Source organism: Pithys albifrons, chromosome 13 (assembly GCF_047495875.1).
Source record: "Pithys albifrons albifrons isolate INPA30051 chromosome 13, PitAlb_v1, whole genome shotgun sequence".
NCBI classification, from domain to species: Eukaryota; Metazoa; Chordata; class Aves; order Passeriformes; family Thamnophilidae; genus Pithys; species Pithys albifrons.
The window spans coordinates 6,418,141-6,445,328 of NC_092470.1; the positions used below are offsets into that span (position 1 = coordinate 6,418,141).

A 27,188-nucleotide genomic window follows, 5' to 3' on the forward strand; every position below is an offset into this window, starting at 1 on the left:
GTGAGGACAGCACAAGTGTCTCCAGTCAGGGCCAATGGAGGACGGGGAGCACTCATTGCTTTTGCAGCATGGTGGGAGCTGTGGGACCCCCAGGGAAGGGCAGGGCTGATGTTTCCCCTCATTGTCACTCAGCCTCAGCACTGGAGAAGCAACAAGAACTGGGTATAAGCAACACTGGTTAAGACAACAGAGCTCAGACCCCTGAACATCTCCTGCTTGGAGGGTTGTCCTCAAACTCTTGGAGTTTTACACTTTTGCCTTACACAGGGACCAAGCTGTGGGATGCAGAGTGCAGGAATGGCTGTCCCATCTCTGGAAGAGTTCAAGGCCAGGTTGGATGGGGCTTGGAGCAACCTGTTCTAGTGAAAGGTGTTCCTGCCCATGGCAGGAGGGTGGAACAAGGTGAGATTTACTGTCCCTTCCAACCCAAACCATTCTGGGATTCCATGATTCTATGCCTGAACCCTGCTCCTCCGCTCAAGCCTGAGAACAGGGCTCTGCTATGGGTACCCACCGGTGTTCATGGGGATGAATGTGGGGCTGCCCTTCCAGAACGAACAGGGCTGCTGTCCCCAGGGGATTTGGGATGCTGTGGGCGTAGGGGATTTGGGGCTGCTTCTCGGGGACTTGGGGCTGCTCCGCAGTGGCTCAGGGCTGCTGTCCCGTGGTTACTGGACCCCTGTCCTGAGCTCCCAGTGCTGCTGTTCCTGGAGCTCGGGCCTCTCATCGGGGGGTCACAGAGATGCCGTCCCGGGGCTCTCAGATCCCCTCGGAGCTCAGCCACGTCCCCCCGCTCCGGGGATGCCCGGCGGGAGCCGTCCGACCGCGCCGCGGGCGCAGAGCCCGGCGGGCCCTTTAAGAAAGTCGAAACCAGAAAGTTCATCAAAGTTGAGAAAGTTTTTCGCCGAAAGGAGGGGAAAAAAATTAATTAAAATAACTCGAGCCCAACAACAAAAAAAACCTCCCCGCAGCCCCGGGGGGCCGGGCCGGGCCAGGATTGGCGGCGGCGGCGGCCGGGGGCGGCCCCGGGCGGGGCGCGCGGGCGGGTCCCGGCCCCGCTGCTCGGTGCGCGGCGGCGGCACCGGGAGCGGCGGGAGCGGCGGCGGGGGTTGGGGCGTGTCGGCCCCGCAGCTGCGGCTCGTTGCGCTCCGCTCAGCCCCGCTCCGCCCGGCCCGGCCCAGCCCGGCCCGGCCGTTAACAGCGGCGCCGTCCCGGGACGCCGCATGTGAGCCAGGAGGGCAGCGCCGCACCGCCCCGCACCTCCCCGCACCGCCCCCGCGCACCGGCACCGCACCGGCACCCCGGCTCGGCCCCGTGGAGCTCCGGAGCAGCCGGCACCACCCACCGCCCCGGCACCCCACCATGAGCAACCTCAACAAGGACACCGAGCACACCAACAGCGGCGGCAACGTCGAGGAGGAGGTGGGGACGGGACATGGGGTCGGGGATTGAGCTCTGGTATGGTAGGGAACCTGCAGCGGTGCCGGCACTGGAACACTGGGGCGGCCGAGGACCGGCGACGGAGCGGGGCACTGAAGCTGGGGCGCGGCGGGGCACTGGGAGCGACCTCGGGAGCAGGACTGGGCGGCGGGAGTGGAGCGCTGGGGTGTAGGGAGTTGGGAGATGGAGAGCGGAGGCGTCGAGAAGCCGGGACTGGGGTGTCGGCGATAGAGCACGGCGGCGTCGGGGACCGGAGAAGTGGTACCGGAGCGTCGGGGAAGCCCGGGAAGAAGCGTAGTGCCGTGGTAGTGGAACAGAGGACGCGGCGTCGGGGCTGGCCCGTTGGAGCAGCGCAGCCTGGATGCCGGGGCTGCCCCGGGCTGGGGAGCTGAGATCGCGCTGTGGGAGCCGGGGTACGGAGATGTTGGGAAGCCGGTGCTGGAGCCCCCGGGCAGTCCCGAGGAGGGGCTGGGGCCGGGCAGGGTGAGTCCCCTGCTTAGCCCAGTGTGCCTGTAGCCTGTAGGAGGCTGGCAGGTCCCCGCTCCCTCCGGTGCAGCTGGTGCCCTTGGGCATGGTGTCTTCTCCCCAAGTCCCTGCAGATGGAGGGCTCGTGGATCCAGCGCTATTCGATCCAGCCCACCATGTGGGCTGCAAGGGACACAGTTGGACGATAGAGGTGGAGTCCCTGTCTTGCTCTATGCGTGCTGGCAACACTCTGGCTGGGGCTGGAGAGCTGTGAGCTGCCATACCAGTGGTCCCCTTCCCCTGGATGCCATTGCAAGCCAGAGCCTGGATGCTACTGGACTCAGGGCTGGGAAGGCTTGCAAGGGTCAGTTGTCTGTAGCCACATGCCAGAGCTGAGCTTGCAGCCCTCCATGTTTGCTTTTTGCTGTCAGAGCCACTGGCTGCTGTCACCACTGCACCCCTTGAGTGGGCATTGGCGCAGTGGGTCCCCAGCTGCCTTCTGTCTTGAAGAGGGCTCTGGAAAATGCCCAGCATCGGTGATGTTTTGCTGCAGTCCTCTGTGCCCGGCCCTCAGGACCAGGGAGGTGCTCAGTCCCCTCCCCTTGCTCTTCTCCGTGCGCTCGCGCCGCCGCAACATGGCGCCTGGTTTGCTCCACCACCCACTGGGGCTGGAATGGCCCCGTGCACCAGCTGACTTGGGGCCATCATGTCCCCTGGGCTTCAATCCTGTCGAGGGCAACCCGGGTAATGGGGTGGAATGGACTGGCAGGTGGTGGCCATAGCGATTCCGTCCCCAGTGTGGAGCACGGCTTAGGTGATGCGAGGATGCAATGGGGTGTGGATGTGATGCTGCTGGTGGGATGTCTCAGCCTCACTGGGTGGCACTGGTGTGGGTGGGTCGAGAGCCAGAGCACCTGGGGTCCTATGTTGCTCCCGGTGCAGGAAGGCTCCAAACCAGGGGTTTTCATGGGCTGTGAACGCGTGCGCAGAAGACTCAATGCGGCTCCTTGATCCAGTTATTCACTGGCCTACAAAGCCCCCAGAGGCTGGTGCCGCTTGGCACATCCCAGCCCAGTGGTGTTGCTCCAGCTGGGCTGGTGCCTCATGAGTAGTGAGTGGGTGAGCTCTTGGTGCTGGGGTAGAGCTGATCTGTTCCCCACTGCTGTGCGGTTGTTTGGTAAAGTGGGTGCTGGAGCATTTTGGGAGCTTGGAAATCCTTCTCTTTTGGAGAGGCTGGTCCCCCCAAGAATGGTGCTTGGTGACTGGAAAATCAAGTTAAAGATGGCCCCTCTGGGGAATGGGGCAGGCGTTGAATGGAAGCGGCTCCTGCTCTCCATTGTGTGTGGGGGAGAGGGCCAGTCCACCCTGCTGGATGGTCTGTGACCTTGCTGGGTGTGTTTGTCACCCTGCATTCAGGGCTGCTGCGAAGGACCCATCACCCTGGAGGTGGCTGAGGATACTTGGCTGGGACTGGTGAGGGGTTATGCCCCTGTCCCTGGTGGGACTGCTGTTGGAAATCCTTCTCTCTGCTGGGATCCACCATAAGTAATGCTGTGGGTCATGAGCACAGTCTGGGCTTCACGGTGGCTACTCTGAGCCTACAGGAGCCCCCGGAATGCTTGTTTTTCTGGTAGCTCCTCCTGACTGATCAGGAGCTGTTCCTCACCTCGGAATCTAATGGAGGCACAAGGAGTGACTGTGTGTTCAGGATCCAAGCACGGTCTGGGGGCCCAAATTCTTGCCCAGAGCTCCCCTTGATACAGAGTGATAAATACGTTTAATGCAAAGTGGAATCCTTCAGTCCCACCATACGCAGGAGGGTGTGCTGGATTATTTTCCCACACTGCATGGATAACGCTGCCAGATCCTGGTGCTGCTGACACTCCTCCATCCCCCCCACCGTGTGCCTCATTCGCTGCCTCCCCAGGCGTTGGCAGAAGGGCTCCGTGTGCCCCAGATATGGCAAGGCGAAGCTCCCAAATTCAGCCTTTCCCTTTATCTTATCTGTGAGCCCCTGGATCTTGCAGCCGCTTCCTGGCCGGTGACATGCAGAGGACAGGAATGCCTCTCGCTCCTCTCGAGGTCGTTAACGGGAATGTTAAACAAACAGGGCCTAATGTCAGTCCCTGCTGTTCCTCACCAGACACCTCCCCAAACGTGATCCCTCCCCACTTGCTGCTATCTTCTGTTTAATTTTCCAGGCAGCACCAATCTGCATGAGAGTGTCTGTCCTGGTACTCCTGAGGAGTGCTGTGGGATGGGCAGCTGCCTGGGTGCTGCACTCCCACCCTTGTGGCAGGCACAGCTTTTTCCAGGAGCCAGAGGAACTTTCTTGCTTCCTGCAGACACTGTGTTGTGTCTGTGGCCATATTGCAGTAAGGACCCTGTGTGTTCACCTGGCTTTCTTGGGTACCTGATGCAGAAGTGTTGTTTCTGCCCTGAAGGTTCATCGTTGCTCTCCCAGGAGGTACCTGGGAAGCTGTAGACCCAGAGAGGAGGGAGAGCTGGCTGTCTAGATGCCCAAACCAGGGAGGTGAAGTCCATGGTTATCCCATGTACCCTCCTGGCTGGTCTCAAGGGCCTGTTTGCAACTCCTTAAGTTGTGGCTGCTGTTGTTGTAGGGCTTGGGCATCCTGGACTACTGAAGGTGGAAAGCATTAAACATGAGGTTGTGCTGGGTAAGCAGAGAACAGGTGAGGACCAGGAGAAGCTTCCTGGCTAAGTTCTGCTCAGAGAGGATCATCTTAGGAAGAAATCCTTCCCTGTGAGGGCATGAGCCACTGGCACAGGTTGCCCAGAGAAGCTGTGGCTGCCCCATCCCTCAAAGTGTTCAAGGCCAGGTTGGATGATGCTTGAAGCAGCTTGGCCCATGGCAGGGTGTTGAAACAAGATGGTCTTTTAAGGTCCCTTTCAACCTAAATCATTTTGTGGTCTTCCCTGTTGGTCTCTGCAAAGGCTGTGGTGTTCCCCATTACAGTTAGAAGGTGCCCTGTTGGGGCTGGCAGAAGCTCTCAGCTCCCAGACACCCCCCTCAGTAGCAAGTCCTTCATGCCTGGTTTTCTTTGGCTGCTGCACACCAGGGCTGCCAGAATCACCTGGGAATGTTGCTACTGAGTGAGTTACGTGCTGCATGTCTGTAGCACTTCATGGACCAGTGCCAGGCATCTCTTGACTTCTGTAATCTCTGCTTGAGTGGACCTAGATACCTCGTGCATGTGTGGATTCCAGCTCTCTGGCTGGAAACAAGCAAGGTTAATGTAAGTTCTGGAGTCAAAAGTCTCTGTGATGCTGCTCTTTGCCATGAAGAATGTGAGGCTGTAGTAGTTACAGTCACCACTCGCTAATCTTCCTGCACTTGGCCTGGCTGAAGCAAGATGGTGTCTCAGAGCTCTTTGCAGGCATCCTAGAAGTCCCCTCAGTGTTTGATGCAGCCTTCTGTCAGTGACAGATTGTTGGCTGAGCAGACACCCTGGAGTCACCATGCTCGCAGAGGTTCTGGGAACTGGTGTGTTCCCAGACCTCCTCTTGGTATCACTGAGTTGCTGTGATGGGGGGAGGGATATGGGAATCTCCCTGTTATCTCCTTGTGTTCCTGGTGCCTGTAAATACCCTCTGAAGGAGTTTTCTTCTCCTTTCTTGATCTTTCAAATCTGTGTTTCTTAGACATGAGTCTGAACATCAACATCCCAACTAGTCCCTGTGGTGGGGTAACTCCTTCCTCCTGCCACCTGCCTTGTAACTGGACTAGTAAATGAGACCCAGCTGTTACTTAAAATCATCTCCCGAAGAAACCTCTGAGACTGTGACTTTTAGCAGGCAGACATTCTTTATTATGCCTTCAGAAATGAGTCTTCCTCCTTGGCTAATCTGAGGAGTTGCTGAGCAGAGCTTTCCCTTCTTGGTCTCAGAATAAATGAGGTTTTGGTGCCTGTGAAAGTTAGGAAGGGCCAAATCCAAAGGCTCTCTTGCTACCAAAGGACTCTTTCCCTCACCAAAATAGGAAGGATGCCCTTGGAGATGTTGGGGAGATAGCTAAGAGTAGTTCAGGCTTTTGCAGTCCTTCCTCGTGGGTCTGCTAGAGGATCTGGCACTGTGGGAATTCAAGAGTGACTTGCTGTAACTGGTGTGGAAGGTTGTGGAGCAAAAAAGATCCTTTGGGCTTGTTGGTGTTGGTCATACCAGGTCATGGAGACACTGCTGCTTGGATCATGGAGCAATGAGCAATGCTGCTGGAGCTCTGAGTGCCTGAAATAAAGGCTTCAACTTGAAACCTCACCAAGGCATGAGTGTAGAAGCGAAGCAATCAGACCTCACTACAAGGCTCAGCACCTTCTGTCCCACAAGGGATGGTGGAAACTGAATTGCTCCTGTGTGCCCAACACTGTGGAGCTGTACCTGGTGAGGGACAGAGCAGTGGGATGCTAGAGCTGCTGAACCTGGCCCATAATGAGGTGTGATCCTGAGTCAGCCCAGCACATCTGATGAGGAGGGAGCAGAGGGATCAGGTGACCCTGCCCTTTTGCAGGGCAGAAGTTGGTGCTGCAGGCTTGCCAAGGGTGCTTTGGCCACTGCCCTGTGGGGTCATGGTGTAGTTGGGTGGCTGGAAACCTGAGGGCGCCCAGTCAGGTGGCCTTACCCCATGTGGAAGATCTACAGCCCTGCTGCACAGACCACGAGAGGCTATGGAAATGTTGCACCTTCCTATGCTGCAGATGATGTTGGGGGTTCTTGCACTGGTGTGGGGTCAGTCTTGGCATGTGTCTGTGTGTCAGAACCTGTTGGCCTGGGGATGTGTGTCCTTCCCACCTGCTTCCAAGGGCAGGAGGCCAATGTCTCCCTGAATTTGTAACTGCCCTAGGTCACCTATAGCAGTGGTCTGAAGTGCAGAGCGAGCTACAGATTGGGAGAGAGCACTCAGAAGGGCATCTTGTGCATTAGGGTTGGCATTTTTGGTCCATATTTGGGTGGCACAGCCAATCCCTACTGCCCAGTGGTCTAGGCCTGCCAAAAGCTGGCCTGATGCAATGGTGGCTTAGTCCTGTGGGTGCTTGTCATCCTCCTGGTATCCCCAAGGGTCTCCCTGTGTTTGGGGGTGACACTCCAATAGCCATTGTCCACAGTGGAGAACTGCTGTCGGCTTTCACCTCACCATCTCTTGGGTTTTCCTGTTGGGCTGTGGGGGTACCTGATATACTCCATGGGACTGGGGCATGGCCAGTGGTGTGCTGCCCCAAACTGGGTTGATGGAGGAGAGGCTTATTTGCCTCTGGATGTGTCCTGGGAGGCACAGGACTGAAAAGTGCCCAGGAATCATTGTGTGACAGGGTGAAACAGTTATAGATATATTTGCTTAAAGACCTGAGGTGAGAACGTTCCTTGTGAGGGTCCTGCATCCACACCTGTGTCTCCTGCCAGCCTCTGCTCTGAGCAGATACTTGTCTCACCCCTGTGTCTCCTGCCAGGAGAAGAGGTGCCTAGGTGTGGGTGGGAGGAGCTGGTCCACAGCAGATAATGTTTGTGACTCCGGCCAATGGTGACAGATGTCTGCAGGTCCCCAGCATCAGAGGGTGGCAGGTGTGGGTCTCTGGAGCCCAAGACTTAGTGCAGTGCTCGGTAGTGACAGTGTGGATGTGAGTGTCCTTCACCCTGGCTGTGGTGCTTGTCTGTCTCCTGGCTTAGGTGGACCTCTTGGCAAGGTGGAAGGTGATGATGGCATCCTGAGGGTGCTCAACCAGCATCTCCCTGAGCTGAGAGCTGGCCCGTTGGACAATAATCTCTTGGGAATTGTAGGGCTGACCTTTCCAAATGTTTCATCAGCTTTGAACCCCTGTTGTGGTCTGAACACCTCTGGGTGCCATCCTTCTGGTGAGGTACTGCAGAAACACCAGGGAGGGGACTTAGTAGCATGGGGAAACCTCCATGGCAGAGCCACATCACCCGTGTTTCCTCGGCCAAGGACTATTCTTGGGTGCTGTCCCACTGTGCCTTATCGGCTCCCATGTGCTTCCTGCTCCCCCGGGTAGAGGCTGGTGCCTCTCCCTGCTTTCCCCTCACTTGAGTGCCTTCCTACTCTGACCACAGCGGTGGCTGAGCCCTGCTGACATCCTTCCGCCTGATATGGGGGAAAGAGCAATGCTGGGAAGGGGCCGATCCAGCCACGAGCAGTGTGAAACACTCTAGCCTTGGGGACAAAATGCTTGTGCAGTTGTGGTCAGCCTCCCTGCCTCTGGGCGAGCAGGATCTTGGGTGCATTTTGTGCAGAAGGCTGATTGTGGGGGGAAATGCCTGAAGCCCTTCCTTGCTGCAAGTTCTGGGGAGGGTCAAGGCCCTCTTTCCCCTCTGGGGCTGGGTGAGCATCTTTCTGGTGGGGAGAGGAAGCACTGTGCCTGCCTGGGACTTCCTGACTGAAGCATCTCGTGGCCTGATCCTGTGCTGGGGCTCAGTGTGACCCTGCCTGAGGACACTGGGGCTCAGCCAGGGCTGGAATGGCAGCAGGCAGCCAGCTTTTGCCACCTCTCTGCTGATGAGTGGAAGGGAATCTAAGACATGGAGCAGGGAAGAAGCTCGTTCAAAGCCTCTTCTCTCGGTGCCTTGCCCCGTGGTGTGGAGCTTGCCTTGCGGTCCTGCTGAGCTCTCCCTCGCACGGACCACCCATCTCTCTCGCTCAGTTTTCCCTTCCCCTGTGATTCCTGGGACTTTGATGCGATGAGGAGCAGGACTGCCCCGTGCTGGGTGCCCCTGGCGCAGTGACAGGACCCTGCAGCCCCACGCCTCTTGTGGAGCACTGAGAGGAAGGTGCTGTCCCATTTTTCAGCCCCGCCGCCGGACTCTCGCGTTCCCCTCCCCGCAGCCCTGTTGTGCAAGCTCGCCTCCCCGATTTCGCTCCCGTGCCTTATAAGTCCCGGCTCCCGGGGCAGCCGCAGCCTCGCCGCATTCCAGCAGCCTCGCGTCAAGTGGCCGTGGCTGCATCGCCGTGGCCAGAACCGGGGCTCCCTGTGCCCCTGCAGCTCTGTCGGTGGCGCCGGATGCCTCAGAGACACCCGGCTGGGATGCCCTCCCATGGGAAAACTGGAGTCTGTGTCCCTGAGCTGGTTGCCAGGAGCAGGGAGTGCCTTTGGGATGCTGTGGTGGAGCTTGTCCCTGTCCTCAGAAGGGTGACACTGGGATAGTGATGTAGAAGGAGGTTGAATGGAGTGGCAGGTGACTTGTCTTCAGGAGAAGCTGGCATGCAGCTGGTGTGGGTTCCTGGAGAGGTGAATGTCCAGCTGCACAGTGTGGAGGAGGCACTAGAGCCTGTTCCTGCTCTACCTGCCCTCAGGTGTCTCTGAATCACTGCTGGGAAAGCCTTGTGTGCTCCGAGTGCTGGGAGTGTGGATGCAGGACCTGGCCAGTTCTGGGGTGCTGGAGTGGTCCCAGCTGTGCTGTCAGTGGTGTTACTGAAGGGCTGAATTCACAAAATGGGCGGGTTAGCCTTGCTGGTTCCTAGGCGGGATTCACAGCAGCCTCCTAACAAAATCCCACCACTCACAGCAGTCTTGTGGTAGGGTGAGTAGCTGTGCCCTTACACTGGACACTTCTGACATAACCTGACCCTTGCTGGGCTGCAGGGCAGCCTCTGGCTCTGCTCGGGGCTCCCTTTTGAGAGCTCTTATTTAAAAGCAGCCATGGCCAAGCAGCTGTGGGTGCTGTAAAGAGCCATCCTGACTTTCTGGCAGTGCTGGAGCTGCGTCAGGGCGAGGAAGGTGCTGCTGCTTGGTTCCTTTGAAGCCCTGGTGTGAGGCTTCTGTCTGTGCTGGCACAAGGTGTGTGTCTCTTTGGGGAAATGCAGCTGTGCAAGGACTGATACTGAGAATTGAGGGCTAAACGGATTTGTCCTTGTCCCTCCCCCCTCCTGCGTGGGAAGCTATGCTGGGATCCTCCCTCTCTAAGCGATGGCCTAGATGGTCTTGTCCCTCCTGGCACAAATCCTGTTTTCCATGGCTCTCCTCCATCTCTGCCAGGTGTTTGGACTGGGGACATCCCCAGAGGGGCAGGGATGGAGAAGGGAGAGTGTTTTCTGCAGGACCTGCAGCAGTGTAACCCTACTGGGCTGTCCTAAGCAAGAGCTGCTCCCTGCCCTACTTCCCTCTGTGCCTGTGTCCAGTTTGGATCAGCCTGGGTAGAATGGGGTTGCCCTCACCTGGTATCTCAAGTGGCTGGCAGCAGAGCCTAAGAGCAGACTTAAGAACATGGTATTCCTGGGGACCTACTCCTGCTGGATGTGCAGTTTGGCTTAGGCAGTTCCTGACCCAGCCCTGGATTGATATTTTTGGTGTTGTGGGCTTTTTTTTTTTTTTGTCCTGTGGATTTTCCAGCTGTGCTGTGGAGAGGCTGAAAATCTACATGGATCTGGTCTTTTGTGTCAGGGAGTTGAAGGAGGGCAAATATATTTTAGCAGAAGCCTACCCTGTCATGGCATGTTGAGTGTGAGGTCCATCCTGGATTTGTCAGTCCTGGGTGGTTCTACTGGCTTCTCAAAGCCCCCAGGACTTGGGCTGCAGAGGGCTGACTGGAGAGTCCCAGTTTGGTTAATCCACTGAAAGATGCTGGTTCAGACCCTCTTGCCCTCATCTACAGTTTACTGTCTTTGGGAGCAGGAGAAGAGGCTGGACCAGGGCTGCCCTCAGTGCGCAAGAGACTCAGGCAGGTGAGCTGCCTCCTGCTTTTCTGCTGTGGGATAACCCAGATCTCCTTTACTTTATGCCTGGTCTTGGAAGTGAGCTCCCTCTGACTTACCTCACTCTGTCCCTTGAATATATTGCTCAGATCTCTCACTGGCCTCACCCTCCCTTCCCTGAATAACTTGGTCTCTCTTTCCCCTTACCCTTCTCTAGATCACTTATTGGTGTGCTAAATTATAGAGACCTTGGAAAACCAACCACTTGATCCTGTCACTTCTAACAAGCTCTTCTAAGCAGGGACTTCGTCCTTAGTTGGTCTTAAGGAGACCCTCTTTGAAGAGGTTGGCTGGTGGCATTTGAGACTTCCCAGGCTTTCGGAACCAGCCCTTGGTGGGTGCTGTGGCTTGATTGGGCCTCTCTTTTGAATGCCATGGGTGGTGACAGGCAGGAGTTGGTGGCCAAAGGAATCTTTTGGCCTGTGAGAGAAGGCTTCTTGCCCCATCCTTGTCAGCGCCTTACAGATCTCGTACTGGGAGCTTGTTACCCCTGTCAATGAGCTTTCCTGGGCACCCGCCTTGCTCTGTTCAGGCCACTGTAAGGGCTCCAAGTGCCATCTTCCCTTCCCTGAGCCACTGTGCAACTTCCATCCTGTCATGCCTGTCGCAAGGACTTACCAAGTGATGCATCACGGGACCATTTAGAGACCCAACAGGGATGCAGATTTCTGTCTGCTAGGAAGAAACATCCATTCTGGGGGCTGAGCACACGTGGATTCTGAAATATTGAAAAGGGACGGTGCTTTCACATGGCTGAGGCACGTGTGTGCCACTGCACTCTGCAGTCCTCGGCTGCAAGAGATGGCTGTGGGTCTTCTGGGAATGCGCTGCAGGTGCTCTGTGTGGCTCATGCTGGAGTGCAAGTGCTGGAGTCTTTGAGGCAGCTAGAAAACTGAGAAACAGTGACATTGCCCGCTCTGTCTGGGCATGGGGTGCCCCTGGAGTGATGCATGGAAGCATGAAATGAAGGGTGGGGTGGGTGGGGAATCTGTTGGACAGAGCCTGGTGTGTTTCTGGAGTGCTCCACATAATGTCCTGCTTTCCTAGGACAAAGCAAGGGTGTGTGGTAGAGCCATCTGTATTGAGGGATCGGGGAGGGGATGGGAAGGAAGCTCAGTTGTTGTATTCTGCAGTCTTGAGATGTGCTGGGCTGGAGAAGGGCTCCCCACACTGGGGAGGTGGTGGCAGCCCTCAGTCTCAGCATGCACAGAGAGCAAGAACACCCCAGGCCTTCATGATTGCTGTACATCCTGGGGGGCTTCAGCTGTGCCCCCCTGAGTTGATGTGAAGGGTGCTCCTCTACCTTGGCAGGACTGTCCTTGTCACCTAAGGAGGTGAGGTTTCTTCTGTAAAGAGAAGAAAATTCCTTGCATGGAGGGATCTGGATCTGGCTGTTCCCAAAGGGTTACAGGGTGCAGAGGCTCCTGTGTTTTCAGGTGGCCACTGTCTCCAGTCCAGGAGCAGGGTGAGCGTGTGCTGCTGAGTTTGATGGTAAAAGAGGTTTTGGATACAACCCCTTTCTCTGGGAAAGGGGAAATGGCTGAGCCAAAAAAAAAAAAGTGAGATCAGGGTCCTTCTGCCCTGCAGAAGTAATGGGGTCACTCCAGAGTGGAAGCAGGCTTGTAGATGGGCTCTGGCTTGGGGCTCCTGCTCCTTGTAAATGATGAGTGTCTTCATGACCTCTGTTGTGCATAACTTCCCTTTCCAGCTCTGTGCTGATTTACAAGAAGTCTCTGCAGCTTCATCATGCTGCTTTCTATGGAAATAGTCTGCCAAGCAGTGTGCAGAGAGAAGGTGGCCATGATGGTCTGACTGCTGAGCAGAGTTCTCCCAGACCATGAGCCCTCAGCACTGCTTCTTCTTCCTGGCTATTCAAGTGAACTATTTGCTATAATTTTAATGGATTATCTACTGAAGTCCTCCTCTGGCCCTGTGGTTTTTTTGCATATATGTGAGTGTGTTTGGACTTGGTCCATGACTTCTACAGCCTGGGAAGAGCAGCAGCCCTTGGGGACTTGGTGCAGCATGGCTGCTGCTGGCTGGGCACAGCAGAAAAACCCTCGTGAGGGCAGTTTTGGGAGCAGCTTCTGATGTGCGTTGGGGAAAGGATCTGGGACAGACCCAAAAATCTTTCTCCAGTGGTGTTGTAGGGCTGTTGCAGAAGTCAAAAGATATGAGTGGAACAGTGAAATGTTTCTCAAAAATTGAGGTTTGTCTTGGAATTGGTGACTGGAGGGAAGTGTCAGGACAGGCTGAGGAGAGGAGATCTGGTGTGTGATCTGTAGAAAGAGCTGGAGAGATAACTGGGGTTTGTACTGGTCTCTTCCGTACCTTTGGGATGTGTTAAACTGTTAGTTCTTGTGGCAGTGTAATTATTTTCCATTTTTGCCATCGAGGTCTAGTCAGGCTGTAGGGTTGGTGTCTGTGCCCTGTTCAACCCAGGCCATTCTGTTGGGCACTACATTTTTGTAAAGGTCTCATCCTTTGTGTCAGAGATGAAAGGGCTGGGTGTGTTTTATCCTGGACAGTGTTCCTCTAATGCAGGGAAGGGTTAATGGACCTTTGGTTCAAGGTGTCCTGCTCTTGCTGCATGTGGCTTCTGAGCTGTGCCCTGTGCTCCTGCTTTGGCACCAAACATCTCCTTTCAATAGAGCTTGTTGGCTTCTCCCCTAGGTACGGACGCTGTTTGTCAGTGGCCTTCCTGTGGATATCAAGCCCAGAGAGCTCTACTTACTCTTCCGACCATTCAAGGTAAGAAGGTCTTCAAATCTGTTTTTTGGTGTGAAAAATGCTGTTTTGTGGATGACTTGGTAGTAGAGGTCTGTCAGGGTGGAAGGGAGGATGATGTGGGAAGGTGGTGTCTGTGCAAGCCAGCGTGGTGTCCCATGGCTTGTGCTTAGCTAGGGAACCTCCCTGGGAGCCTGCCATTGGAATTGTGCTGCCTCTAAGCTTCATGGAATATACTTGGACCAGCCCTCCCTTGGGGATGTCTTGATCCCCTAAAGTCTCCATCCTTTAGTCACCACCTGGGCTGTTGCTGGGGGAAGTGGGGTTCCTGTGTCTGCACTCCTCTAGTGCAAGGTGGGTGTTCTGTGCTTTGTAGGCACTAGCCAGGGCAGGGTGCTCATCTTCATAGCTGGAAGGAGAGCTGGAAAATGGAATTTCTTCCCAAAAGGAATAGCTCTGTCCTCAATCTTTTAGTTTGGTGGGAAAGAAGCATTACTGCCCCTGTTCCTGCTGCAGACCCTGCCTTATGGAGGGTTTGGTGCTGCAGGAACTCCTGGAGCTGTCACATCATGTCTTGCTTGTAGCTCAACTCCTTTGGGAGCCTGACACTGACTTGCTTTCTTCCCTCCTGCAGGGTTATGAAGGGTCACTGATCAAGCTGACTTCAAAGCAGGTACCTCCTTCTTCCAGCCTGCGTGTTTTTGGCTTCTGCTAGAAAATTAGACATGGCAGGAGGGGAGGGGGGACAGATCCCGTTTAAGTTTCAAGCACTGTCTGCAATCAATACCATGTACACAGCTGGGTTCTGCTGACCCCACTGTCCTGCAGGTGTATCCTTAATGTTTCCATGTCTTCTCTTGCTCCTCTGGGTGAGATCTCAGGCTTCAGCCTCAAGCCCTGTGCTTCCATCAGCATTCCCCACTCCCAGCCTGACCAAGGCAGGAGGTGCCCTTGCTGTGGGCTGTCAGGGTGAGCAGTGTCTCTGCATGTGGGGATGCCAAAGTGTTTTGGTGTGATAGGAGGAGGTGTAAAACAGGAATCTTGGGCTAATGATCCAAGACCCTTCAAGTTCTTCCTGAAGCCCCTCTGCAGTTTTGAATGGTCTCTTCTGCTTGCTGTCTGGGGCAGAGGCAGGGGCAGGGTAGTCTGAGAAGTTGCAATAGGCTTTGAAACTGAAATTGTTGTTGTTTCTTTTAGCCAGTTGGTTTTGTGACTTTTGACAGCCGAGCTGGTGCTGAAGCAGCGAAGAATGCCTTGAATGTGAGTACCCCAAATGCTGGGAGACTGTGGGAGCTAAGGGTCACATGCCCTACTGTAGCAAGACCTGGAGCTGTGGGCTTGGCTTGGCCATAGCATAGGACAACAGGGTCTCCCAGTTGTGCTTTTGAGTGTGGAAGCAAAACAGTCCTGCAGCATCCCACCAGGGAAGGAGGAGAGCTGCTTAAAGCTGACATCAGCCTGAGCAAATGGATTTAAGCTGTGTCTGTGTAACTTCTGACTGCTGGAAGATGGCTCCAGGGCCTCTGAGGATGTGGGGAACTGCTGTTGCTTGGAAAGTCTTGGGGATGGTCAGCATGGCAGCGACACACAAAATGGTCCCTGTCCCGTGTGGGCCTGCAGGAGTTAGTGGTCTAGTCAGCAAGACATGGTTCTGCTCTGGTGTAGACCTTGCTGTGGGCTTTGTGCCACCTGCAAAAGCCTCTGTTCAGGCTGGCAGAAGGTATAGCCATCACTGCCATAGTGGTTGGTGAACTGCACCTAAAGAGCACAGCTGGGTCCCTCATGTTAGAAGTAGTGGTTCTGAGCCAGCTAAACATAAAAATAAAGCACATGGGAGCTTGAATGTTGTAGTGAGGTGATTGTAGTGAGGTGACAAAAATCTGGGTGTGATTGCAGCATGATGGCCTTAGTTCCCTAGTGTGCTTGGACTGGAAGCTTCATCTCTGAGGGCCTCCTGTGCTTTTTTCTGTGTTAGGGAATCCGGTTTGACCCTGAGAACCCCCAGACCTTGCGGTTAGAGTTTGCTAAAGCCAACACAAAGATGGCCAAGAGCAAGCTGATGGCCACACCGAACCCCACCAATATCCACCCTGCCTTGGGCGCACACTTCATTGCACGGGACCCCTGTGAGTATGCTGGGAGGGGCTTGGAGGTCATGGCTGGTCCCACCTGGGAGATGCCTAATCCTGGTAATGCTGTCAGAGTGGAAGGGAACCCAACCCACATCTGCTTTGGCTGAAATCTGTCTGGTGCAGGGAGGTTGGGGTTGCAGGATAATAATGGACATCTGCTGAGGCCAACACTGGAACTGATGGGAGACCTGAGCTGGTTTTGGTAGTTCAAGCAATACCATAAATTCTCTAAACCATCTCTAGTTGTGAAACATCCCTGGGTGTGAAGCATGAAGGATGAGTGCTGTGCCATCCCCCTCATTGTGGCCTGGTGGGTTGAGCAGATTGTTGGGTGACCAGTGCCATTCCATTTGAGAGTCCCCTCTTCTGTTCTGCCTCCTGTGGCACCAGCCCTGTGCTGTATTTGTGAACCAGCCTGTCCAAAGCCCCTGCGCAGCCAGTTCATGACCTCTTTTGGCATGGTGTGGAGGCCAGAGCTGTAGCTGGGCATGCAGATTTTATACCTCCCTGAGAGGGCAGCACAAAGCTTTAGCCTGGGGTGGGAAATCCAGAGCCTGTCCCTAGAGCAGGCTGTTGGGGTCAGGTACTGAGATCCTGTGCCCTTGTCTTCTCCTGCACAGATGACCTGACTGGAGCGGCTCTCATCCCAGCATCACCCGAGGCGTGGGCTCCCTACCCCCTGTACACCACAGAGCTCACCCCTGCCATCCCCCACGCCGCCTTCACATACCCGGCGGCTGCAGCTGCGGCCGCTGCTCTTCACGCTCAGGTGAGTCGCTCCCCACCTCCCATGCCAGGATCCAGGCCCTCCTCTCTCCCTGTCCTGTCTCTGCTTGGCTGGTTCAACCCTGGCCTCTGCACCTTTGGCTCCTGGGCAGAGCCTGTTCCTGGCTGTGGGCACAGGGGGCTCATCCCTGAGCCAGCTGAAGGGAAGGGTGTGTGTGGCCAAGAGCAGGCAGAGCTGGGCTGATTTCTGACTGTGCAGGTTCAGCTTGCTTCCCTATGAGGGGCAGGCAGGTGGGAGGATGCCAAGGCTCCATTTCTGGCTGGCTCTGTTGGTCCTCATGGCCATGTTGAGGGGCTGCTGGGAGAAAATGCTTTCTGCCAGTGAGTAAAACAGCTATGAAAGGTCCTCCAAGAAGTCACAGCAAAGGCAATGGGCTCAGCTCAGAACTAAAGCTACGGGGCTCAACTGTGACCCAACAGACTCAAACACTTCCAAAGCTGGAGGAGGGTGTTCTGCAGACCAGAGCCTTGTCACAGTGAGGAATTCTGATGGGACAGGGTGTTAGCCACCCTTGGTACAGGCTAGAGAGGAGAATCATTCCATGCACAATCCTCTGGAAGTGCTGGTGGTGGTGTAACCAGCTGGTGGTCCAGGGTTTGCTTGCTGACAGCTTGGGATGTAGGGATGTCTGTACTGGTCTGAAACTGGGATGCTTTAATGTACAGAAACCAACACAAAGTCCCTCAGACCATGGAAGTGCAAAGGGAAAGCCAAAACAGAGAAGCAGTGTCCTAATTCCAGGTTTAGGTGCTTGACTCGAAGCACTTGTCAGGAGAAGCTGGAGCCCCTGTCCGTGTCCCACTTGGTGTTCGCAGCCAGCTGTGCTCTGCCTGCTTCCATCTCTGCTCCCATAGTGGTGCCGTGAAAGATTGGGGCAGTGGGACCAAGCACTGAGGCTTAACTTCTGCTCTTCCCTGCTTAAATGGAGAGAAAGAGGAGCTGTGTCCTGTGACCTTGTCCTCCTGGCTGGCAGTTAGCTCTGTTGGCCCTCTGGCATCCTTGTGCTTCCCGCAAGCTTTGTGATGGTAACTGCCCAGCTTCAACCCAAGCTTGCTTCCCAAATGTCATGTGGAGGGGATGCAAACTCCTGGCCTCTGTCCTGCCCCTCTCACACCTACAGACCTCTCCTGCTTTTGTCCTTCTGCAGGTGAGCTGATGCTGGGCTGAAGCTCCTGCAGGGTAGGTGAGAAGTACATGGGGTTCAGGGCTGGACCAGGGACTGGAATGTTTTTCCAAGGACCTCCTGAGCCAGGCTAGTCCTTCACTGGGAAGATTGTGCTTGCTGTGTTTTCCAGAAGTTATTGGTGGTGCCCACAAACTGGAGGGGTATGCTGTGCTTCTCAGTGGCCCAGGAGAGCAAGTGTCTTCCTGCTCCTTGTGTGTAGGGTGGTGGAGCCAAAGTTGAATTGTCCTGGGAAGGGAGAACCAGGAAAAAACCCCTCTGGCCTAGCTGAGGTGGTTGAAGAAGGTGAAACCTTTACTTTTGTTCTTTCAAGTATGGCCATTGGTGACTGTATGGGGACCCTGAGTTTGAGGAGTAGACATCAAAACTGCATGGTGCAGGAGAAAACTGGTGTTTTAGAGTGGAGGGTATCAAGGAGGCCTTCAGCCAGATCTTTACCCTCTAGAGTCTTAGTTTCTTCCCTCCAGCTGGCAAGTTAGAGATTCCAAAGAGATCTTCTGGCCTGGCCATAAGACCCTGAGGTTCCAAGGAGCCCCCTGTGTAGGTAGAGCTCCCTGCCCAAGGGAATGCGTGGGTGGTGATGGAGCCAGAGCAGTCCCTCCAGGCTGTGGCAGGACCCAACTCTCTTCCCAAGAGGCTGCCAGGCAGCCACAGCTACTCCTCCTGTGCTGAGCTGGCAGTGACCTCGCAGAAGCACATTCTGGCACAGTATATGTTACCAATAAAGTTCTATGGGGTTAAACATTACTTGGGCTGGCAGCTCCGGACTGCCCAGTCTCCAGGCTGAAGCCCTCTCCCTTGCAGAGCTGAGGCAGGGTGGAGCAAGTCAGGGAGATGACTTTTGCTCACAGACTGGGCTAAAAGTGGTACCCTTAGTCCCAGTGTGCTGAGCCTTCTGCCCTCACTGTAGGGGTTGGCTTGTCCATGTGGTGGGTTCATGCGTTGTTCTCCAGGACAGCCACAGTGCTTCCTAATGAGCCTGGTGTGTGCTGGAGGACATTCATGGGGATTGCTGGAGCTGTAGCAGCTCCACAGCAATCAGCCCTTAGGCAGGAAAGAAGTTGGAGGCTGTAGCTGAACAGATCTTGTTGCAAGAGATTTAAACCTGTAGGGCTTGTCCTCTTGCAGCACTGAGTTCAGTGAGGGGGAGAGGAGATGGCTGCCCTTGGCCTCCTGAAGGGCTGCCCAGAGGGCTGGCAGGAGGGATGAGGGACAGGAGGTGGTGTGAGGCTGGCCTGGCCTTGGGAATCCTTGGTAAACCACTGCCAGACTAGACTGATGGCTGCTGCTCCTGGCACTGCCATGCCACAGTGACGATTCTGGCAGGCACCAGGCGGCTGGAGCTGTGACTGCAGCCTGACCCTGCTCCACTGGGGGCTCTGCTGACTTTAAGATTGTCCCATCTGCCTTCCCTCCCTCCCACCCTCTCTCAAACCCCTCCTTTGATATCCCTAGTGAACTCCAGCCATGATGCCAGCGCAGGCTAGCCCTGAAGCTCAGAGCTGTCCCTGGACATGGGACACCCTAGTGATGCCTTATTGCAGCTAGTGGAGTGGCTGTACCACAGCTCCATTCCTAGAAGTGTTAAGCATGATGGCAGCCACATCTGGAAAGACTGGTAAGGTAACCATCTCTCCTCCAAGGTGCACCATGGGATTTGCAAGCTTCTGCCCATCTCTGTAGCCCGTATCTCCTTGGCAACCCAGTGCATGGGCCTCACGCTACCCACCCACCAGAGCCTGGAGAATGAGATACCGGGCCTTCTTTCTAACCCACATCTCCAACTTGGCAGCACATGACATGGCGCACACAGCATGGCACCATCTTACATCAGCTCCTCCCAGCTGAGCCAGGCTCAGCCAGGCCCTGCCGGTCGGAGGGGAGCAGCCCGGTTGAGCCGGGACAGAGACCACTCTGCCACTTGGTGTGAAAGAAACCTGGTTTCTCCTCAACCTCAACCCTTTGAGGGCAACCAGAAATACACTTTGACCTCACTCCTGGCACACGGTGGGGGAGGTGAGTGACGTGATAGTGGTAGCACACAACTAAATTTTAGTGGGCACCTTAGACAACAGCACTTGCCGGTCACTTTGTTCCAGAATTGCATACCGGGACAGACCCTGCCCTGAATCATGGGTCTAATCTCATGTCTTTCCTCTCCAGTTACTGGAAATGGAGCCAGCTCCTACCTGGAACTTGGCTTCTCTATTGCAACGTGAAATCGCAGGCAGGACACAGGTTGTGTGAGCTGTAATGGAGGGAATCGGCAGCCTGGGGGAGAGAGGAGCGACGTAGGAGATTGGGAACTTGGGAAGAGGGAAGGTGGCCTGGCCTGGGACTGGTTGGCAGGGAGATAGTTGATGTTTGACTGAAGGAGTCAAGTCCTGGCTCGGTTCTCTTTGCAGTGGTTCTGAGCCATCTTCTTTTCTTTCTGTGGAAGTGATGTTGAGGAAAGAAGCCACCAAAGATGGGGGCCCAGGTCTGCCTTTGCCTTTGGAAGACTGTGAAGGACAAAGATGTGCAGAGCCTCCTGGGAAGATGGGAAGAGCTTGATATAGAGACAATGATACAGCTTGTCTCATTCTGCTTGGACCGGGTGAAGTGCTTCATCCATTGCCTATGAAATGGAGATGGGCTGCTTTGCATCTTTGAGATAGAACTGTTGGTTTTAGAGTGCCTGTAGGCCAGGCTCTGAGTGGGCAGCAGGAGGTGCCAGGGTTATCCGTGTTCCTGGAGCTCTTCTGCAGGGAGATGCTTCCAGCTGTGGCTTCAGGACTCTTGCCCTGGGAAGCAGGGGCTGTAGGGGTACAAAGCATTGGATTGATGGATCGTTGTATGCCTGTTCAAACACTCCTAAGCAAGAGGATGGATCAGTGCCTGTCTTCTCCTGTGTGCCTCAACCTGGTGTGGAATGATGTGCTAATCCTCTGGCTCTGCCTTGCCAGAATTGCCTGGGAAGACACATGTGCTGGATCAGACTGTATCTGGTTTTATTGGGCTGAGCTGCTTGGGTCTTGTGCACCATGCCAGTGTTTGGATGTTTGTTCCCAGCCCCCTGAAGGACCCTGGAAGTGGGTGCCTGGGTGCAGTGAGCGCTGCTGAGGTGGGAGGTGTGTGTCCATCATGCACTGATGGGTGAAGAGGTGCCTTGTGGGTGCAGCTGTGCTGCTGTCCTGGCTTGCTTGGGTCACGTTCCCATCGGATGTGTTTTCAGCTGGAGCAGAGCAGCTCTTGCTGGCCACCAGTGTGGGCTGCCCAAGGCTGGCCCTTGGTGACCCACAGCTGGGGGGAGCAGTGACTGCAAGGCTGAGGATCTCATCAGAACAAGTGAAGATGCTGCTCTGCATATCAGCAACTGGCAACAAAATGCAGCTCTTGGACATGTTATTTGGATCCTACCAGCTCCCAGCACCACAATGGAGTGCTTTGTCCCTGCCTGCACCAGGAGCCTTTCTAGTCCCTGGGGACCATTCCAGCTGCAGGGATAGCTCAGAGCTCCAAGAGCTGCTGGGGCTGCCTGCAGACCTAGAGGTAAATAAGGAGGAAAGGCAGGTCCTCCCAGCCAAAGATGGTCTAAGGATGGGCCTGTGTATTCAGTGTTCCCTTCCCCCTCTTTTTTCTTCTGAAGGAATTGCTCTTCCTGAGAATGGTGGCAATTGGATACTTAAATTCTGAGAGTAATTGGGAGAGGCAAAGGAGGTTTTGACAAGGAGAGTGAAGCCCTGATGTGGTGTTTCTCTGCCCCATTTGTCATTTCCTTGTGATTTTTAGGCAGCTGATGGTGCTGTGCTGTAGTAAGGGAGGGCTGCATCACCTGGTCTCTGGAAGGTGGCAGGCAGAGGCACACATTTCTCCTCTCCAGCTGTTTGCTGGGACAGATGATGAAGGCGGCAGCACGAGGCTGCTGCAGGCGGCTGGTGGTTTCTGCCTCATCCCTACAGGCGGGTGAGCAGGAGATGTTTCAGTGGTGACCAGACTCCTTTCCAACTGTGAGCTAATGCCTCTCCAGAAACAACTGTGTCTCTTCCAGTAAAAACTTCCCTTGCTCTGCTTTCCTCACCCAGTGCTGGACATCTCCATTTGTTCTCAGCTTCCTCCTTGATGGATGTAGTGTTTTGAGGGGTGTGAAGAGAAAACTGCCTTGGCAGGTGCCTAAAGAGTGTGTCTTCTTGGCTGGCTACTGCCTCCAATTTGCTGCTTCTAGTGCTTTCTGCTGCCTTCAGAAACATCCCTCCCAGTGAGTTCCTGCCTCATCCCATCAAGCCCTTAATCATTCTGTGGGCTGAAAGACCTGGCAGGTCATTCTCTTGCCCTGCCAGCATGTCAGAGAGCCTTGGACTGTACCCAGGATTGTCACGTCTGCACGAGCTCCTACCAGGCTCCAGGCTAAGTCCCTCTGGATGCAGAACTGGGCTACTGGCCTGTGGGGCCACAGTGGGTTGGGCTGAGTGGCTTTGGTGTGTAAGCATCAGAGACATACAGGAAGAACGCCAGGAGAGGTGGTCCATCAGCAGTGGCAGTTTGTTAGTGCCAGAGCTATGAACAGCCTGTGTTTTAAGAGAAAAGCAGGATTTCTGTTGCAACTGGAGGTGCTGAAGCTCTGCACATGGGGCAGAAGGTGGCTTATACCCCTGAGGATAGGCTGTAGGGCCACCAGGCTGAGGGAACAGTGTGGGCTGTGCCGGCTCACGGCTGTGCTGTTCAGCTGAGCCCAGCGTGGGACGGAGGCGGCTCTTGGGGTTAAGCACTTGCAGCCTTGTGAACGAAGGGGGAGTTTCCTGTTGCTGCTGGGCAGGAGGAAACTGCTTCCAGCTGTTGAGGGGAGGGGTGCTGGAATGGGAGACACTGGCCAGGGAGGATGGCTGCTGGCTGCCGGGGCGATGTGGCTCTGCTGAGCAAGCACCTCCTGGTGACAGGGCTTGTGGGGAGCAAGGAACCCCTCTCCTTGCTCTGCAGCTGCTGTGGTGGCCCTGTAAGTTGTATGTGATGCTGCTGCCCACTCCAAGCCTTCCTGGGTGGTGTCAGTGCATGGGTCCAGCAGTGTCCAGCACAGGGTGGTAGCCCTAGTAGAACAGCAAGGGTCCCTCTCACCTACTAATGGAGAAATGAAAACAGGCTGGACATAGCACCAAGACAGCACTTTGGTCCTGGCACCAGGTGGGACCCCACACTGGGGAGGAGGGTCTTGGTAACGTTTATTCCCTTGATTCCTTGAAGGCTGGACTGACTGGGATGCACTTGGCTGCTGTGTCATGGAGCAAGGTATGGGGCCAGCTGGGAGCTGGTTTTGTGACACCCACTTGCCTTGTGACAGTGTCTGGCAAGAATCCAGCAGATTATAGAACCATAGAACAGTCTGGGTTGGAAGGGACTTTAAAGCCTATCTCATTTCACCCCCCTGCCATGGGCAGGGACACCTTCCACTGGACCAGGGTCCAAGCTCTCTCCAGTGTGGCCTTGTAATCTGAGCTGATGAGAGGCTCCTGTGAGGACAGAGCCTCTGCAGACTGGCAGGGCTCATTCCTGTAAGAGCCATCACAGGGAGAGTGACTCAAGGTCCTGAGCTCATGCCTGGGTCTGTGCAGTTTCTGGCATTGCAGCCCTTGTGATGATGGAAGGAGGATTTGGCCACTGTAGGCAGCAGTTTTGAGGCTGTGGCAGTTTGCTGCCCATCTCTTCATGTCCTTGGGAGAGGAGCATCTAGCTAGGTTTGTTTGGGCAAGGGGATACCTGTGTTAAGATGGTCTGGCAAGGGAAATGGCTCCAGGGATTTTTTTACCACTTTGCTCCCCATCTTAGAGCCAAGTCCATCGTTCTGCTGTTTCCCAGAGTCCTGAATGTGCTCCCCTGACAACAGCTGGAGAGGGAGGAGCATGGGATGGCCACCGTGCTCCAGCTCCCTTTGCAACCAGCAGCAGAATGGAGCTCCACTCACTGCTCCTGCTGCTGGGTCTGTGCTAAGTCAGGTGGCACAGGCTCAGCTCCTGCTGTGCACCAGCACAGAGCTGCTAATGCAGTCCAGCCTGACAACCAGCCTTGCTGACCCAACAGGAGCATCTGGATGTCTGATGCTGCTGCTTGTTGCCCATTTGCTGTGTCTCTTGATGTGCTGGAAAGTGTCTGTTTAGTTACAGTCCCTTGTTTGCTTGTTGGGGCCCCATCCAGCTCCTTCCTTGGCAAGGAGAAGGTCTGAGCAATAGAAATGGCAGCAACGACCTGCCAGGGAAGCCACCAAATCTTGCTGATTTGCAGCTCTGCCAGGTTCTTCACATGATGTGGTTTGCCTGGAGCTTGTTCTGGTGGCTCAGTTGTGATTCCATGAGTCTTGCTGTGGTGGATGAGCCTTGTCTTACCCCATACATGTCATGTAGAGGTTGTCTGGTTTTAATGTATAGTCTTAAATGCCTCTTTTGGCTGGCTGAGGGCAGAGCAGTCGCCATCTTGGGGTGCTGTGTGCCCAAAGTGAGTCCCCTCTGCCCTGCCCCAGCCTGAATGGGGGGAAAGATGTAAACTTGGGGTATGGAGGGAGTGTGAGCATGCTGGGGGTGAAAAACCCCTCCTTGTGCTCACTTCTATAGTGGTAAACATGGATAGCTCAGTGGTCAGGAGCTTCCCAAACATGAAGGGTGGTGTGTGCTGTAGTGAGTGGAGGCCAGGTATGGGGTAAATTTGGGGGCTGCCTTCTAGTTATACCAATAGACAGAGTACTTGAGGTGTTGAGGCAAGCCCTTAGATGGGCTGCTGCCTTCCTTCCTGGACATATGGGATACGGCCATGCTTCTTCAGGGAGGACCTGGCTAGGTCCAAGTGCCACCAGAGCTGGCCAGTGTGGCACTGGCATGGTGCAGCCTCAGGGTGGGATGTGAACTCAGTATTTGAGGCTCAACCTGGAGCCTCCTTTCCTATACTGGAGACATCTTTAGTCCATGGACCTTGCACATGGCTTGAAGGAGCTGAAGGTTTGCACTCTGGTTCAGATAATCCTGGATCATGCTGTGGCTTTCTTTTCCAGATGCGCTGGTATCCTCCCTCCGAAGCTACCCAGCAAGGATGGAAGTCTCGTCAGTTTTGTTAGTTTGTTAGTAAGTAATTAATTACTCTTGGAGCCAGATCCGTGTCCTTCTCTTCCTTGGGCTCTTGCTGGGAGGAGGGAAGGGAGCTCGAGCTCAGCCCCCCAGTTTCACTGATTGGTGATGGGAGCAGGGAGACCCAGCGAGCCCCGGGGTGGGGAGGGGGCTGTGGTGGCGCTCAGGGGGCGGATCCGCTCGTTCACAGCCGCTCCTCTCCTGCAGTGTCTCTCCTCGGCTCGTGTCCCTCCTCCCTGCCTCTCCGCCGAGCGATGTGCCAGGGACGATCGCTCCGACTCCTCTCGGTTTGGTTTGCGGCCAGCGGACAAGGCGCCCGGCCCCGCCGCGCTCCCCCCGGACTGTGGGGCACCCCCTTCCCAGGACTGTGAAGCCACTGCGGCCCCAGCCGTGGGCTGTGCGCCGCCTCCCTTCCTCCAGCCATCCCTCCATCCCTCCTTCCGGCCATCCCCTGGACATCCTCCCTGACCGAGCTTCGCCGGCGGGCTGTGCCGAACCCCAGCCAGGGGAGCTCGGTCCTGGGCTTCCCCGGGCTCGCCCTGTCTTGGGGGGCGGCTCAGCTGAAGGAATCGAAAGGCAAAATGGGTTTTGCATGTTTTCTGGCATGAATTAAAAACACTTAACTTGTGTCTGTGTGAGTGTAAGTTTGTTTGTTCTAGCGTTTGTGTAACCGTTAGCAACAGGTCTTGGCCCAACGGATTGATCCATCAAGGTTTTCCTCTTGCTTCGGTGAAGACTTGGCTTTGAGAAATACTAACTGTCCTTGTCTCACCCCTTCTCCCACCTCTGCCCTCCCCTCCCCAGGATGACCAGAAAAATTTGAAAATTGCCTTTTTTTTTTTTCCCCTCCAAGTACGATGCACTGGGTTTCTGTTCTCATCCATCCTGCTCCCGTTTTAAAGTCAGGGTTATTGTATTATTTTTTCCTTCTTCAGGCTTCTATATATAGAACAGCTGTAAAATATCTAACCTCTTTTTTGTTTTCCACATCCTTCTGATTGGAGAGCATCCAGTCCTGCCAAATAATCAGCCATCCTTATGGGAATACCGAACAAAAAAAAAGTACGAGTATTTTTGTACCATGTGTAATAAGGAAATATTTATGCATCATAAAGAATTTCTTGTGTGTTTGTGTGCAATTAATTATTATTATTATTAAAGAGAAATTGTAATCCTGTAAGATAAGTTAATGTTTAGTTAAAAGCTTGAAAGAGAAGGATTGTCTTCTGTACCAATGATTCAGTCAGGCATAGTAAACAAGAAATTGTGCAATTTTTGTTTTAGCATCTTATTGCTTGGTATTGAAGTGCTTTAAGTATTATCTGACCATGGCTGTCTCGCTTGTATTAAAAGATTTGAGAATAAGTTGCTATATAATTGCTGATCCTATGAGAATGTGAAACTGGATAATATATGAAATGCAACCAAAAAAAAAGAAAAAAAATATATACTCAGAGGCTGCTGTGACTCTTTCTCTGGTCTTGTGTGTTTTCTTGTGAGGTTGGGGTGGGATGCTTCAGGCTTGGTGTTACCTAGAGTCTGTCTGCTCCCTGCTCCTCTTTTCCAGCCTGTAAGGATGGGGGCTGTTTTGGGATGCTGCTTTGGATCAGTGGATGGCATCTTCCCCCACCCCCTCAGAGAAGGGCAAGTCCTTGCCTGCATGGGCATGTTTTGGAGGGGATGTTGGTGCTGAGCTCTGCTGGAAGCCTCTGTGAGGGCAGCCCTGAGCTTTTTTTGGGTGTTTTTGTTTCCCCTCCCAGCTCCTGGGGAGGCTGAGGGCCTCTCCTCTGTGCCAGCAGTGCAGCAAGGAGATATCCATAGAAGGCAAACGTCCTCTGTGGCTGGAGCATCGCCCCAGCCTGCCCAGCTCCTGCTCTGGTGTAGGTCGTCCTGGTCCAGGCTCTCTTAAATCCTTCCATGGCTGCCTTCAAACTCATCAAAGCAGCTGTGGGAATGGCAGTTGTGGGGCAGGGGGGGTTGTCCTGGAGGCAGTCTCTGTGGGGTGGTCTGGAGGTCTCCTTGCTGTGTCCAGGAAGTCCCCACAGCTCAGCTCCCCAAGTCCCTTCCAGGGGTGCTTCAAAGCCCTCCCACACAGCTTCCTGCCCCAGGGATCAGTGTTTTCCTGTCTCCCCTGAGCTTTGAGGGCAGAGCTGAGTAAAAGCAAGAAGCAAGGAAAAAAAATCAAAAAAAGCAAAAGGCAGGTCTAAAAATAGCCCCGTTGGCCACCGTGCCTGGGAATGGGCTCAGCCGAGCGCTGCTGCTCCGGGAAGTGACTCGCTGTGGGGCCTCGGGCTGCTTGCGCCAGAGCAGCTCTGCCAGCCCCTTCCCTACGGAATTCCCACTGTCCAGGCTCCTACCCCGATCCCAGCTCCAGTGGGCTGGCTCTTCCCTGCTGGGTCTGTCCACATCTCGCAGCTCTGCTCACCTGAGCGGAAACACTCCGAAGAGCAGCGGGGCCCGCTGATGGGAGCGTGCAAAGCTTTAAATTATAGAGCAGACTTTTTCCTGGGTTGGGCTTTTTTTTTTTTTTTTACTTTAAAAAAGCCTTTAGCACATGCATTAACATGGCCAGGCCATGAATAATTTACACCCAGCTCTATTAAGCTTTTACACTGGGACCTGCTCAACAGCTCGCCTTGGAGCTAAAGTAGGT

The 27,188-nt window shown here is 54.8% G+C and overlaps 1 protein-coding gene across 1 annotated transcript; it reads left to right on the plus strand.

Annotated features, from left to right (window-relative positions):
* The first annotated feature begins 1,056 nt into the window (after positions 1-1,056).
* RBPMS2 (RNA binding protein, mRNA processing factor 2) lies at positions 1,057-26,002 on the plus strand. The gene is made up of 8 exons (XM_071568501.1): positions 1,057-1,422; positions 13,295-13,372; positions 13,983-14,021; positions 14,546-14,608; positions 15,324-15,474; positions 16,101-16,249; positions 24,463-24,532; positions 24,743-26,002. The coding sequence occupies exons 1-7, from the start codon at positions 1,363-1,365 to the stop codon at positions 24,523-24,525; spliced, it is 603 nt and encodes a 200-aa protein (XP_071424602.1). The 5' UTR covers positions 1,057-1,362; the 3' UTR covers positions 24,526-24,532; positions 24,743-26,002.
* The last annotated feature ends 1,186 nt before the right edge of the window (positions 26,003-27,188 follow it).